The following is a 16,261-nucleotide window of genomic DNA, read 5'->3' as shown; positions in this document are numbered from 1 at the left end:
AAAATAAAATAAAATAAAATAAAATAAAATAAAATAAAATAAAATAAAATAAAATAAAAAAGGAAACAAAACCCGGTTATAAGACACACCTAAGGGGCATCTGGGTGGCTCAGTTGGTTAAGCGTCCGACTTTGGCTCAGGTCATGATCTCGCGGTCAGTGAGTTAAAATCCCATGTCGGGCTCTGTGCTGACAGCTGAGTCTGGAGCCCGTTTCGGATTCTGGGTCTCCCTCTCTCCCTGCCCCTCCCCCACTCACACTCTGTCTCTATCTCGAAAGTAAACAAACATTAAAAAAATTTTTTCTTTAAATAAAAAAATAAGATACACCTAAAATGTAAGTACATAGAGAAGTTGAAATAACAGGAAAGAAAACCAAAATATGGACAGAATTATTAGGAAAAATAGACAAGTCCACAGCATGATGTGAAACTATAAATGCCCCTGTCAGCAGTCAGTAAACCTAGCAGAAAAAAATATTGTTAAGTACAGAGAAACATTTACCTAAAGTGACCATGTTTTAGGGTATAAAGCAAGTCTCAACAAATTTCAAACAACTGATAGGCAGACTATAATGCAGTTAAGTTAGAAATTAGTGGGAAAGGGGCACCTGGGTGGCTCAGTGGGTTAAGCATCTGACTTCAGCTCCGGTCCTGATCTCACAGTTCATGGGATGGAGCACGGCATCCAGCTCTTTGCTGACCGTGCGGAGCCTACTTGGGTTCTCTCTCTCCCCCCTGTCTACTCCTCTCCTGCTCATGCTATCTCTCTAAGTAAATAAATAAACTGTAAAAAGAAAAAAAAAACCCAACAACTTATAACTGAATGAAAATTTGCATCAAATTTGTGAGAGGTACCTCTAGCAATACCTAGAAGGAAATATTTGGCCTAAATGCTGACCTTGAGAAAGAAGTCAGACTAAAATGTATAGACTGCGTTCAGCTAAGGGAGTTATAAAACAATGGAATATATTTTTAAAAAATTAGAAAGAAAAAAATTTGAAAGATAAGAGGAAAGGGGCGCCTGGGTGGCTCAGTCAGTTAAGCGTCCGACTTCGGCTCAGGTCATGATCTCACGGTTCGTGGGTCCAAACCCCACGTCGGGCTCTGTGCTGACAGCTCGGAGCCTGGAGCCTGCTTCAATTTTGTGTCGCTCTCTCTCTCTGTCCCTCCCCCACTTGTGCTCTGTCTCTATCAAAAGTAAATAAATGTAATAAAAAAAATTTTTTTTTAAAGATAAGAGGAAATAACAATATACTTATATTTAAAGATACAAAAGAGGGGTGCCTCGCTGGCTCAGTCAGAAGAGCATGCAACTCTTGATCTCAGTGTTGTGAGTTCAAGCCCCACACTGGGTGTAGAGATTACTAGAAAAAAAAACAAACTTAAAAAAAAAAAAAGAAGAAAGATACAAAAGAGGATCAAAATACTAAAAGCCGGTTCTTCGAAAAGATTAACAAAACAGACAAAACTGTGGCAACTTTAATCACAATTTAAGAACAACTTTATGCCATTAAATTTTAAAATAGACAAAATATATAATTTATCTAGAAAAAATTTACTAAAACCAAAGAAAAAGAAAGAATACTATCGTCATGGTTGGAAATGAGTCAGTAGTTAAAAATCTATCTACAGGGGCACCTGGGTGGCTCAGTCGGTTAAGTGTCAGACTTCAGCTCAGGTCATGATCTCACAGTTCGTGAGTTTGAGCCCTGCCTTAGGCTCTGTGCTGACAGCTCAGAGCCTGGAGCCTGCTTTGGATTCTGCGTCTCCCTCTCTGTCTGCCCCTCTCCTGTTCACACTCTGTCTCTCTCTCAAAAATAAATAAACAAAAAAACAACAACAAAAAAGAATTCATTAAAAAAAAAACCAGAAACCTACCTACAAAAAGAACACCAAGCCCGGATAGTTTTACAGGGGGTGTCACCAAATACTCAAAGCACAATGATTCCAATCTTAACACAAATTCCTCCAGTGAAAATAGAGTTCTGTTTCCCAACTCATTGGATAGAGTTTATATAACCTTGACACCAAAATATGAAAAGGACTGTAAGAAATGAAATTCATAAATTAATCTCATTCCTGAGTATAGATACAAAAATCCTTTTTAAAAACCCAAACTAAGATTAGCAATCCAAACTCAGAATTTTGTACAACAATGATACAGGGGATGGAGGGGAGGGGGTTTGGTGATAAAAGGGTAACACAGGGGATCCTTATGATGGAACCATTCTGTATCTTGGTTGTGGGAAAGGTCACATGAATCTATACATGTGATAAAACTGCATAGAACTAAATACACACAAACAAGAATTTAAATGAAAACTTTAAGGAGGTGCCTGGGTGACTCAGTCGGCTGAGTGTCCAACTCTTGATCTTGGCTCAGGTCATGATCTCAAGGTTCGTGGGATCGAGCCCTGGGTCAGGCTACCCATCTACCTGCACCTGTGTCCATACACTCTGCCTTCTATTTCTATGGATGAATGCCCATGCTCTTACCTATGGGTAACTCTCCCCCATGGTAAATGGCTGCCCCATCCTCCCAGCTCTCAAGTAAAAAAATTTAAGGAAAAAAAAAAAAGTTAAGAGTTATCCTGCCTCCTCTCCCTTTCTTGCCTGCATCCACTCCATCAGCAAATCTCACTGTTTCCCCCTTCAGAATACACATAGAATCCAGACACTCCTCACCATCACTCATGTCCACACGACTCTTGACTTTCACCTGGATTCCTGTACCAGCTTCCTGCTCAGTCTCCCTGCTTTTACCTTTGCTGCCTATGGTCCCTTCTCAACACAGCAGCCAGAGTGCTCCTTTTTAATCTTAAGTCACGTCATCCTACTGTGCTCAGAAATTTCTAGTGACTTCCCACCTTACCCAAACAAAAGGCAAAGCCCCTCTGGATGCTATCCACCCCCCCCCCCCCCCCCCCCACTCCCTGCCTCTCTGACTTCACCTCCTATTGCCTTCTCCCCTGTTTACTCTGCTTCAACCTCTCAGGCCTCCTTGCCGCTCCTCCAATGTGCCAGATACGCTCCCACCTTAGGGCTTTTGCACTTGCCATTCCCTCTTTCTAGAACTCTTCCCCCAGATATATGGTCCATTCTGTAAACTTTGTATCAATACAATATCAATACTTAATTGGGTCATTCCTGATCACAGCATCTATAACTGCAACCCCCGTTCTCAACAAGGAACATCCCTCCTCCCGTGTTATATTTCTCCGTAGCCCCTTTCAACTTTTGACATAGCATGTATTTATTGTTATTATCCTTCCCCCGTGACTACAATGTAAGTTTCACAGAAACAGGATTTGTCACATGTTTTTATTGTTCACTGTGGAATCTCTAGCACACAGAACAACAGCCCTTGGCATGTGGTGGGTACTCAATAGATTTGTTAAATACATAGATGATGAAATGTGATGAGTATACCCCTTGAAGTCAGCATCTGCTACACAGTACTCAGGTCCTAGCCAGTGCAGTTAAGGCAAGAAATTAAGGGGCTCCTGGATGGCTCAGTTGGTTGAGCATCTGACTCGGCTCACATCATGATCCCAGGGTCCTGGGATCGAGTCCCACATCGGGCTCCATGCTGAGTGTGGAGCCTGCTTAAGGTTCGTTCTCTCTCTCTCTCTCTCTTTCTGCCCCTCTCCCCGGCTTGCACTCCCTCCCTCTCCCTCTCTCTCTCTCTCTCACTAAAGTAAAAAAAAAATTTTAATGTTAAAAAAAAAAACGAGAAAAAAAAGGATAGAGAAAAAGAGAGAAACCATCATGCTGAGAGAAGCAAAAATGGACACAGAATAGTTTTGCTCATACTAGTTCAACTGGGTTTCCTTTCACACAATCAAAAGAACCTTGACTAAGACAGTGTCAAGCCTGCTCCATGTACATGTTGGGGAGGGGAGGGGACGTGCAAAAGAATTCACAGCCCCTACCTGTGGGGGACATACTTGAGAGTGAAGATGCAGCAGTGGCAATGGGGCAAGAGAATAAAGGATCCGCAGTGGGGGTAGCAGAAGGAGCACTGGCCTGGGAGTCCGAAGATCCAGACCCCGGAACTGACTCTGGCAGGAGGCTGTGGATCTTGGGCAAGTCACTTAACCTCTATGTGGCCCATTTCCCCATCTGTAAACAAGGTTGTTACTGCCACCTACTGCGTAAGACTGTCATAAAGAATACTCAGTGTAAAAGTCCTGAAGTTATTTTGTAAATCAGGGGCTGACGACGAAATACTTAGATGGTGGAAGAATGCTACCTTTCCTGATGCTTTACCCCAAGAAAGTCATTTTCCAGCAGTATTTGCCCCAGTGTGGTACTGGGAATAGTCCTCTCTGCCCAGATGGCAAAAACCAAGGCTCAGAGAGATGGGAAACCGTCCTTCCTGGGCATCCAGTTTTGCTAGTAGCAGTTTGAGTCTGTGAGGTTGGGAAGGGATCCTAGGCTAGTCCATGCCCCTAAGGCTGGAGTCTTATCCCAGGAGGGGTCCAGAGTAGAGGGGAAAGATAACTACCTACCACTGCTCCCTGGTTCTTTCCTGGCAGGACCTCAGCCACATACTTGGTGATGCTGGCACTCTGAAACTGCAGCCTCTCACACTGGTCCACAATCTTGTTCTGCAATACAAATGACACCCATGGCATCTTGATCCTCGTGGATCCATTCACTCTCTCCCAGTGATTTTCCCCTTTTACCCCACCTCAGCCACTCACACCCACCGTCATATCCCAGACCTCATTAGTACTAAAAACTATAGCACCTGCAAAATCTTCACTTCAAGAGTTCCACCCCCTGGGGCACCTGGGTGGCTCAGTTGGTTAAGGGTCTGACTCTCGATTTCGGATTTCAGCTCAGGTCATGATCTCGTGGTTCGTGAGTTCAAGCCCCACATAGGGCTCTGTGATGACAGTGCGGAGCCTGCTTGGGATTCTCTCTCTGCCCCTGCCCTGCTTACCTGCTATCTCTCTCTCTCAAAATAAATAAATAAACTTAAAAAAAAAAAAAAGGCCCACACCCTTTCCACCACTTCCATCACTAACTCTAGATTCTCCAGTCCAACAATTCTTTCTTCAGCTTAGCGGCAGCCGCCAGTATATCAGTCTTACCACTTTCAGTGTTCATCACCCACTTTTTTGGTGATTCTCTCCTTATTCTGAAACCGTGGCTCAACATTACAGTCACTTTCCTGCATACACTCAATGCTCCTTTTTTTTCTTAATGTCGATTTATTTTGAGAGAGAGAGAGAGAGCAGGGGAGGGGCAGAGAAAGAGGGAGACACAGAATCTGAAGCAGGCTCCAGGCTCTGAGCTGTCAGCACGGAGCCCAACGTGGGACTCGAAATCACAAACTGTGAGATCATGACCTGAGCCAAAGTTGGAGGCTTAACCGACTGAGCCACCCAGGCGCCCCTCACTCAATGCTCCTTCTAGCCGAGCTCCCCGATTCTCCACAACTGAGTGGAAGAACATGGCTTCTCAAACGGCCTTTCCCTAAATTATCCCCGTTGGTGAAACAACAAAACCTCATTACCCTAACCAAACCCCAGGAGTTACTCTCCAACCCTGCATGTATCCAATCCCTCAGCGAATCCTATCAGCCCCGGCTCCAAAGTGTCTGTCTGTCTGTCTGTCTCTCTCTCCCCTCTGGCCACTTCTGGTCACCTCCACTCTTGCTATTCTACCCAGATCATCATATTATCTGTCACAAAAGCTGCTATCAGAGCCTCCTCACTGGGCTTGGCCCCCAGTTAGCCACTGCCACCTTGTGTAAGGAAATTAGGTCAGGTCATGTCCCTGTTCAAAACCCTCCAATGGCTTTCCAGCATCCTCACAGTGAGATCAAGCTTCTCACTTTAGCCAACAAGGCCCTGTCTGATGTGACTCTGCCTATTGTTCCAGTGTCACCTCCTAGCACTCTCCACGCCGGCCTTCTTCCTGTTCCATAAACACACCAAAACTTGTCCTGACAACAGTGTCTTTGCACCTGTGGCTCCTCCTGTGTCCAGCAGTCACTGTATCCTATATACACCTATCTACAAGTCCCCTCCCCCACTCCATTCAGGGTCACCCCTTCTCAAGCCCTCTCCGGCCACCCCCACACACCATTCCCTTACTCTGCTTATAGATCTCCCTTGCGTTTATCACTCTCTGCCTGCATATTATGTGTTTGTTTACTTTTTTGTATTTTTCCCCCCACCACTGGAACATGAGCACCATGACATTGACTTGTTCTCTATGGCCCACTACCTAGAAGAAAGTTCCTCCTACACATAAGAGGCCCTGACTAAATATTTGTTGAATGAATGAACATCCACTTCTCTGACCCCACGAAGTTCAGCGGTTCCCATCCCCCAAAGCTGGGAGCATCCCCCAGGAGAGCAGGGGAGAGTTGTTAGAAATGAGGAAGCTGAAGCCCATAGAAGTAACTTGTCCAAGAAGATACGGCCAGGCCCTGCTTTTCCACTCCATTTCTCCAGGAACTTGAACTCCTTCCTGGCCAACAGCTCCTCCACTACTTCCCCTTGGAGCTTTGCCCCAGTTCCATCTGTCAAAAGGCAACTCAGCTCCTCTTCTAGGCAGCCCTTGCAAGGCCTTCCCCCAGCCCCACAATCAGGAATTAGTCTTATACTTTGCTGGTCCAAATACTAAGTGAAAACAAACAAACAAACGAAACACACACACAAATACTGGGCTGGCTGGGAGGAAGCTGTGATCACCGCACGCCACAGGGCCAAAGAAATTGAGACTAGCTTCCAAAAAGCTACAGGACAAGAATCCAGAAGGGAGGAGAGAAGTTGAGCAGGTGCCCAGTTCAGTGACCATCTTGCCCTGAGGCAAAATTTCTTTGCTGGCTAGAAGGACAGCAGAAAGAGTGTGCAAATGCCATAATATGCTCAAAATTGGAGAAAGGGCAAGAAACACCTCCCTCCAGGCAGAGGGGAAGAATGTGCTTAGGGCTTCGGGGGGGAGGGGTTCAGAGAAGGCTGACTTCATTCCGAATCAAGCACCAGGCCTGCCACCCTTGCTCAGCCTTCATCCCCTTCTACCACTCAGATTCAGCTCTGATGGCAACTTTTTAAAAAGGGTTTTATTAAAATCTCACACCCATTAGCATCACTTCCTCTCTCAACGGAAGCAAAGAGGTAATTTTCTCTGGCCTAGTCAATGACTCCCTTGGTCCAGCTCCTGAATATGAGGAACCTTGGAGGAGTTACTGCCCTGATCTGGGCCTCAGTTTCCTCATCTGTAAAATGTAGATAGGATACCACTTCAAAAGCTTGGTCTGGATGGAGTGAGATGATGGATATTTAAGTGCTTTGGTACTCATAAAGTTTCTATCCATGATGCAAGTTTATTATACCACATTACCCAAGTTGATTTTCATCACCACTTATTGAGGATGGATAGTGGTGACAGGTAGGACCAACCAGGAGCTTTCAGGGGTCACTGAATAAGTGAATCCTTCTAGGCCAGTTGGGTGTGTTTATTACACCCCAGTCTGAGTCCCCAGGGAGAGCCCTCAGGGCCTCACAGATGGGCAGAACCTGGGTGAGGGTGGGGAAATCAAGCCACTTAATGGAATGGCAAGGAAATCCCCAGGGGTGACAGCTAGGGCGGAAGGAGGGAGGAAAACCCAGGGTGACTTGGGCTCCTCAATCTCAGCAGATGGGTGGGGAAGGGGGATGGTGATGAAGGTGACCAGCCTGGGGGTAAACTGGAGTGGAGGTCGGGAGAAACTCTAGATTAAGAGGTCCAACAGGAACCTTTTAATTTTTTTTTTTATTTTTTTTTAGCGTTTATTTATTTTTGAGAGAAAGAGACAGCATGAGTAGGAGAGGGGCAGAGAGAAAGGGAGACACAGAATCTGAAGCAGGATCCAGGCTCTGAGCTGTCAGCACAGAGCCCGATGCAGGGCTCCAACTCACGAGCTGTGAGATCATGACCTGAGCTGAAGTCGAACGCCCAACCGACTGAGCCAACAGGAACCTTCTAAGATCCAACCCGCCCACCTCCGTTTACCCAGGTGAAAGCAGCTTGGAGTACAGTCAAGGCCAACCCCGAAAGGGACAAGAAATCACCTCACCAGGAAGCCTGAAGAGTGGACGAGGGGAGGGGCTTTGAGCCCAGGGTCTGAGGGGACAGGAGAGCAGGGTTTTATCTCAGGTCAGCTTCCAGCAGGGCGGGGGATGGGTCACACGCTGTCCCGGGCAACGGGAGCAGTGGAACCGCATACTGCCCAACGCCAGGCCCGGCTCTCACCCCCCAAAAAAGCAACGGAGGAGGAGGGGGCAGCTGGATCTACCACTCTGCGGTAGGCTAAAGAGCATTTCACCCATTATTTTAGGTCTATCACACAACAACCCCCAAAACTGCGCCCTCAGACTACACGTGAGGACACTGAGGCTCAGAGCGAGATTCCAAGGGAGGTCGGGAGGCGGGATTCGAACTCACGTCTCCAGTGACTCCAGAAGCCACACCCTTACCGCCTCGTTCCACAGCAGTGACACGGCCGAGCCTGGACTCCTGGACCGGGAGCCGGGTCTCCGCCAAATCCCTCACTGCGCGCCATCCGGGCGCCCCTCCCCTCCGGCGCCCCCCGCCTTCCGGCGCCCCCGCCCGCTCACCCGCAGCTCTTCCGCGCGCTCCTCGGCCCGGCGGACGCGGTGCCCCCGGCAGCGGCCGCCCAGCCCGGTGCAGGCGGCGCACACGGGCCGTCGCTCGGAGCAGCAGAACCAGCTCAGAGCCTGGCCGTGCTCGGGGCACAGCGGCCCCGGCTCCGGCCCCGAGCTCTCCGCAGACATGGCAGAGCGCCCGGCGCCGCGCGCTCCACCTGTCGCAGGTGGCTGCTGGGCGGGGCCTCCCTGACCCCGCCCCCGGCCCCCGAAGGGTGTCCACGAGCGCCGGCCGCCCCGCTTCCTGCCGGCCTACCCTGGCGGCGGGTGGCCTGCCGCCAGGCGTCCGCGCCCCAGCCCCGACCCCCGCCCAGGGTCCAACCGCTTCGGCTGTCTTTGTGATTTTTTTGCTGAATTAAATCGCGTTTGTATACGTGTTAGTTTTGTAACAAACATAAAACACCAAACATTAATGTGACCGTAGGAAACTTAATTGAGCATTTAAGTGCCAGACTTTTGCTAAGCGCTTCATAAGCGTTTTATCATGTAATACAGCAGCCCTTTTTGAGAGGCAACTTGAGACAAGTAGCTAGAAGCTAGGTCCTGGTGGTAGGCTACCTGGGCTCAAATCCCATTTATCTGCTCCCAGACAGCGCCTCCATGGCCTTGGCTGTAACATGGGGATAGCGTCTGCACCTGCCTCACGGATTTGTGCTGAGCATTTAATGATTAAATAAGATCTGGAGCACAGACTGCGGCTGTAATTGCTAAGCGTCTGTTAATAGTACAAGGAAAGTATTACCATGTTCCCCATTTTTAGGGAGGTTAAGTAACTTACAAGGAGTCACAGTTACTAATTGGTAGCAATGAGATTGGAATTCAGGCAGTTTGATTTGTGGCTAATAGGATTAATGATTTTTTAACTGTATATTAAGGTCCAATGAGAAACATCTGTATTAGGCTGATTTCCCCCAAAGTATTTACAACCAAATCTTTTTTTTATTTTAAAATTTTTAATGTTTTTATTTATATTTGAGAGAGAGAGAAAGAGGAGCAGAGTGCAAGCAGGGGAGGGGTACAGAGAGCGGGGACACAGAATCCCAAGCAGGCCCAGGATCCGAGCTGTCAGCACAGAACCCAAGGAGGGCGGGCTCAAACTCTCAAACCAGAGCCCAAGTCAGACGCTTAAGGGACTGAGCCACCCAGACGCCCCAAACATTTTTTAAAGGGGAGTGATAATAGTATCTATCTCTGAGGGCTGCTTCAAGAATTAAATGAGATCTTGTATGCAAAGTGCCCAGCTTGGGTGTTGGGAGTATGGTATACACTAGAGGCTAAAAAATGTTTTATTGTGTATGTGAGGATCTGTAAATACAGTTGTAGCAGGCCTTCAGAATGTAAATTGTGTGAGGTACTTTGCAAGGGGAAAGCAGCATTCCTGGCATCAAAAGTCATGTCTAGGGGCCCCGGGTGGCTCAGTCGGTTGAGCTCCAGCTTCAGCTCAGGTCATGATCTCTGGGTTGTCTGGCTCTGTGCTGACAGCTCGGACCCTGGAGCCAGCTTTGGATTCTGTGTCTCCCTCTTTCTTTGCCCCTCCCCCGCTCGTGCTTTGTCTCTCAAAAATAAATAAATGTTAAAAAAAATTTTTTTTTAAGTCGTTTCTAGTGGGAGGGTGAAGCCTTCATCTTAGCATTTACCCTCTTCCAGGGGTGGGGCTGGAAATGGGCCACCATAACTAGAGATTGGGGTTAGAATTTCTTTGTTCTAAGGGGTGGGGGTGGAGAGGGCTATTAAACCTTAAAATGAAACAAAGAAAACAGAAGTGATTTTGTGTGAAGGAAGAGACTGTGGAGGCCGGAGGCAGTAGGGGTTAAGGTCCTTGGGAAAAGTAAGGCCTGTTTACTGGGTGTGGTCCTGGGGAGCAGTCGGGTGGCCCTGGGAGGGCGGGAGTCAGGGAAGCAGCAGCAACACTGCCAGAACTACTTCAGGCAGAGGACTAGGAATTGCAAGGGGCCTGGGTGGGAATGGATTTACTTTTATAGAGTTGGGATCAACTCAGGGGCTGAGTTGGACTGGAACTGAAGAATCAGCCCCTTCCCTTCCTGTGCTGGTGCTTGACCCAAGTTCCCACACAAGGCCTCAGGATACTCGTAAATTCCCAAGTGTGGCTCTCAAGCTTTATTCTTCGGAATTACCTGAGGTGGTTGGGGGAGAGGGTAGTTAAGCATTCACACTCTCCAATAAAATTCTCATTCACTAGATCTGGGGTGGAGCCAGGAATCTGCAACTGTAGCAGTTGCCCTGAAACTAAAATACAAATGGGCTCTCTGACCACCCATATAAACACTGCCCCAGGGCAATGGTGACCTTTCCATCTCCAAAAGAAAGAGAAAGAAAGAAAGAAAGAAAGAAAGAAAAGAAAGGTAGGGAGGAAGGAATGAAGGAAGGAAGGGAGGAGGAAAGGAAGAGAGGAAGAAAAAAGAAAGAAAGGAAGAAAAGGAAGAAAAAAGAGAAATTATTGCTCCTACAGGGCGCCTGGGTGGCTCAGTTGGTTGAGCGTTCAACTTTGGCTCAGGTTATGATCTTGTGGTCTGTGAGTTCGAGCCCCTCCTCGGGTTCTGCACTAACAGTGCAGACAGAGCCTGCTTGGGATTCTCTGCCTCTCCCCCAGTTGCACTCTGTCTCTCTCTCCTCAAATAAATTAAGAAAAATTGCTCCTAGTACAGGTTCTTTATTTCAGTTACGTATTCATGTACATATGTGAGCACTGGGGACTGAATGTATTTTTTTTTTTTAAGATTTTATCTTTAAGTGATCCTTGTGCCTAACATGGGGCTCAAACTCATGACCCTGAGATCAAAAGCCACACGCTCTCCTGACTGAGCCAGCCAGGCACTACCAAATGTATTTCTTATTGAGAATCAGGGTCAAAAAGTTTGGCGCTGCTGCTCTCAAATGACCTCTGGAGCTTTGGCGGGAGTGAGGAGGGCTGTACTTGAACTTTAGGGCTTGCTTAGGCAGAACACCCTGAGCTGGGGACAGAGAAGAATGGACACTTTTGTTACATTTTAGTCATTCAGCAGATTTATTGAGCACCTACCTATATGCTGGGCCGTATTTAAGACGCTGAGAATACAACCTTAAAGAAGAACAAAGTCTACTCTCCTGAACAAACAAAATAAAAGGACATGTAAATAATGTTGGTAAGTGAGAAGAGCTATATGAAAAGTACTCAAGCACATAGAAACAGGGCTTGAGGGAGGGCTGATCTAGAAAGGATGATGGAGGAGGTCTCTTGGAGCAGCAGCACGGTGACTGGAAAAAGACAGCAAGCAAACCGTGAGAAAATCGGGGGAAGGAGCTTTCCAGGCAGAGGAACCAGCAAGAGCAAAATTTCTTTTTGTGCCAGGAACTCTGCTTCCCCCTCACCAAAGAACCACACACAATTTACATTCTGAAAAGGTGCTATATATTTACATCCTCACACACAATAGAATATCCTTTAGCCCCTACCATATAACATAGGTGGGGACATGGAGAGGCCGCTTTTAGGCAACAGGCTTGAGCAATAAAAACCTGACTAAGGTGAAAGGGCCCCAGTGATCCCCAGGCTGAATGCAAACAGGTTCACTAAGCGACCCACCTCATAATATCATCCACAGGCCCTAACTTACCAATAGGGTACTTAGAACCAGGTACAGTTACCATAGAAGGAAAATTCCATGCATTCCTGTACCTCACTCAGCGCTTAACTGTAGCCCCCCACCGCTGCCTCCTGGTAGACAGTCTCTCTTTTGCTGTCCTGCCTGTTTGCTCTCCTGTGGTGTATTCAATAAACTTCTATCTCCTTTGTTTTGCTTTAGGTGAATTCTTTCACCACCCAAGCCGCCAGCCTCCACCCAATCTGGTTGCCGCACAGAGCATATTTATTTTTATAAAATTGGGATTATCTGGGGTTGCCTGGGTGGCTAGTTGGTTAAGCATCCAAACTCTCGACTTTGGCTCAGGTCATGATCCCATGGTTCTTGGAATAGAGCCCCACATCAGGCTTTGCACTGACAGTAGAGAGGCTGCTTGGGATTCTCTCTCCCTCTCTCTCTCTCTCTCTCTCTCTGCCCCTCCTCCACTCATGCTTGCCCACATGCTCACTCTTTCTCTCTCTCTCTCTCAAAATAAACTTTAAAAATGTATATATATATATATATATGTGTGTGTATGTATGTATATATATATTCTTATATATATACATACATACACATATATATATATATACATACATATATATATACACATACATATATATAGGCACCTGGGTGGCTCAGTCGGTTGAGCAGCCGACTTCCGCTCAGGTAATGATCTCACAGTCTGTGGGTTCGAGCCCTGCATCGGGTTCTGTGCTGACAGCACAGAGCCTGCTTGGGATTCTCTCCCTCTCTCTCTTCCCCTCCCCCATTTGTGCACATGCACTTTCCCTCTCTCTCTCAAAATAAATAAACATGAAAAAAATTTTAAAAATCTTTTTCAAAAATATTCAGTGAGCATCTACTATGTGCTAAACCTATACTGTTCAATACCATAGCCACTAGCCACAGATGGCTTCTTAAGTTACATTAAAATTAAATACAATTTAAAATTTAGGGGCATCTGGATGGCTCAGACAGTTAAGCATCCAACTTCGGCTCAGGTCATGATCTTGCAGTTTATGAGTTCAAGCCCAGCTTTGGTCTCTGTGCTGGCAGTTCAGAGCCTGAAGCCTGTTTCAGATTCTCTCTCTCTCTCTCTCTCTCTCTCTCTCTCTGCTCCTCCCCCACTTGTGCACGTGCTCTCTCTCTCTCTCTCTCTCTGTCTCTGTCTTTCTCAAAAATAAAAAAAAAGAGAGATTTAAAATTCAGGGGGCACCTGGATGGCTCAGTCAGTTAAGCATCCGACTCTTGATCTAGGCTCAGATCATGATCTCTCCGTTTGTGAGTTTGAGCCCCACATCGCTGATGGTGCAGGGCCTTGTTGGGATTCTTTGTCTCTCCTTCTCTCTGCCCCTCACCTGCTTGTGCTCTCTCTCTCTCTCAAAAAAAATAAAATAAACTTTTTTTAAAAAAAGTTCAGTTCTTCAGGGGCACCTGGGTGGCTCAGTTGGTTGAGTATCCAACTCTTGGTTTCAGCTCAGGTCATTATTTCAAGGTTCATGGGTTCAAGCCCCATATCGGGCTCTTCATGGAGCCTGTTTGGGATTCTCTCTCTCCCTCTCTCTCTGCCCCTCCCACCTCTCAAAATAAATAAACTTAAAAAAAAAAAACAGTTCTTCAGTTGCACTAGCCACACTTCAGGTGCTCAGTAGCCACATGTGACTTGAGGCCAGCATATCGAAAAGTACAAACATAGAACATTTCCATCATAGCAGAAATTTCTATTGCAGTGCTGTGCTGGATCTTGTATTAGACATCAGCAATAAATACAGGTGTAAACAAGACTGTGTCATTGCCTTTATGGAGCTCATAATCCAGTGAGATAAACCAATAAATGGGAAATCACACAATGTTAGGGAAAGTGTGGGGGCCTTGGAAGCACAAAGGAAGGGTAGCTAACTCAATCTGGAGGAAGAGAGAAATGGTTAGGGAAGACCTGAGGGTAGAGAGGGAGATGGTCTCTAAGCTGAGGATAGTTAGCCAGATGGACAGGTGAGATGCCCTGGCCAGAGGGAACACTGTGTGCAAGGATTCAAAGGCAGCAGCAAGGTGAGCCAAGAAGCTGCAAGTAGGTTAGACCATTGAAACCTACAGTGTGGTTGCCAGAGGTGGAAGCTGAGGCTAAAGAGATATAGACCAAGCCTTATTGACCTAGTGAAGGAATTTGGACTTTATTTTGAATATCAGTTATCTATGGTCTATAACAAACCACCCCCAAAGCTTAGTGGATTAAAATGACAAGTGTTTAGGGGCGCCTGGGTGGCTCAGTCGGTTAAGCGTCCGACTTCGGCTCAGGTCATGATCTCGCGGTCCGTGAGTTCGAGCCCTGCGTCGGGCTCTGTGCTGACAGCTCAGAGCCTGGAGCCTGTTTCAGATTCTGTGTCTCCCTCTCTCTGACCCTCCCCCGTTCATGCTCTGTCTCTCTCTGTCTCAAAAATAAATAAACGTTAAAAAAAATAAAAAAAAAATGACAAGTGTTTATTTGCTCACAATTCTGTGGGTTGGCAAATTGGGGCTGAAACTCAAAAGTAGCACGATGTCACTTCTACCACATTCTATTCGTCAAAATAAGTTACTAGACCAGCCCTGATGGGAGAAACTACAAAGAATTTGTGGCCAGTTTTAATCTATCACACTCTGGCATGATGTTGGCTTGAAACTAGGTGGTGGGTAGAGAGAAGTGGACAGATTTTTTTTTTTTAAAGGCTATTTCAGGGGAAGAATTCAGAAGTCTTGGGGTTTGTTCTGGAACAAAGAAGAGAGAGTGAAGTTACAAAGTTACAAATGACTCCAAGATCCTTGGTGTGGGTGGGTGATTGGTGAATGGTAGTGCCCAGCACTCAGAGAGAAAAGAGGAAGAACAGGTTTGGGGGGAAGATGATGTTTCCAGGGTGAGTCACGTTGAGAATGAAGTGTATTTTATTCAGCCAGGTGGAAAAGGACAGAAAGCAGGTGGATTTACAGGTGTAGGGAGAAGTCTGGCTAGAGATACCAGTTTGGGAGTCTCAGGTGCCTTAAACCTGAAGCCTTTTCTGGAAGAAAATCTTGAGGGCAGGGATCAGGTAAGTCAACTCTCTAAGCTACCCTGAGCCTAGCCCAGTGCCTGAGGGCAAAACAATCAGTCTCTCCTGGTTGAAGTCTACGAGGTTGTTGTGGGCAAAAGAGATTGAGTTTGTAGAAAGAGCCCTCAGTTCTGAACTAAGATCAGTGATGCATGGGGGTAGACCTCAGCTCCTGTCAGGAACAGGGCACTGATCCAGAAAGTAATGAGTGCATTATCAGGGAGGGAAGTCAACAGAGGCAAAGGATCCCCCATCAGGACTGTTGTGGAGGATATTCCCTCTTTGCATTGGAAGATAGAGCCAATGGCCAGCTCTGTTATTCTGTGAAGGTAACTTTCTCTTGCCACCCCTACTCCTGTTCCCACAGTCACTCAGCTTTCAGAAACTCCACATGTCTTTGTTGTAGGTGATTCTGCTGGCAGATCAGGCCTGCAGCAGATCCCTACTAGGTGCAAGAGAAATGTTGGCTAGGATGCCATTCATCCATTCATTCGTCCATCCATCCATCCATCCATCCATTCAACAAACCGTTACTCTGCACCAAGCCCTGTGCGCTAGGAATACAGAAATGAATGGACTCTAGTCTGGAAGCAATGCAACTCCAGCTGCTGTTCGTTTCTGGAACTGTCTTCCCACTGGATCTCAAGATGATACTGAGGGGTCTTTTTGCTGTGGTGCTGGGCTGTAACGATTTGATGAAAGAAAGAATGAAAGGAATAGGAGTGGGGGGACCTGGGAAAGGGTCCAAGGGAGAGATCACGGGTGGAATCATGGAAAACTCCAAAAACTAAAACAACACCTCCAAGGGGGCGAATAACTATTTAAAAGATGACATTTATTCAGTACTTTCTCGGTGACTCTCTCGGTGGTACCGCTTTTCTTGTATTCTGTAGATTCCCAGACAGCGCGG

The 16,261-nt window shown here is 46.8% G+C and overlaps 1 protein-coding gene across 4 annotated transcripts in view; it reads right to left on the bottom strand.

The window, feature by feature from the left end:
- Positions 1–9,345, bottom strand: part of BSPRY (B-box and SPRY domain containing) — a 24,458-nt gene extending 15,113 nt beyond the window's left edge. For all 4 annotated transcript variants that reach the window (XM_049627646.1, XM_049627644.1, XM_049627647.1 and 1 more), the window contains exons 1-2: positions 8,619–9,345; positions 4,512–4,610 (exon numbers count right to left, since the gene is read on the bottom strand). In XM_049627646.1, the coding sequence (XP_049483603.1) occupies positions 4,512–4,610; positions 8,619–8,795 (276 nt within the window). In that variant the 5' untranslated portion in view covers positions 8,796–9,345. The remainder of the gene's footprint in view (positions 1–4,511; positions 4,611–8,618) is intronic.
- Positions 9,346–16,261: the final 6,916 nt, after the last annotated feature.

The sequence above is a fragment of the Panthera uncia genome, chromosome D4 (assembly GCF_023721935.1).
Source record: "Panthera uncia isolate 11264 chromosome D4, Puncia_PCG_1.0, whole genome shotgun sequence".
In the NCBI taxonomy this organism is placed as follows: domain Eukaryota; kingdom Metazoa; phylum Chordata; class Mammalia; order Carnivora; family Felidae; genus Panthera; species Panthera uncia.
The sequence above is the reverse complement of the archived record's forward strand: the minus strand, read 5'-3'. Positions and strand labels throughout refer to the sequence as shown.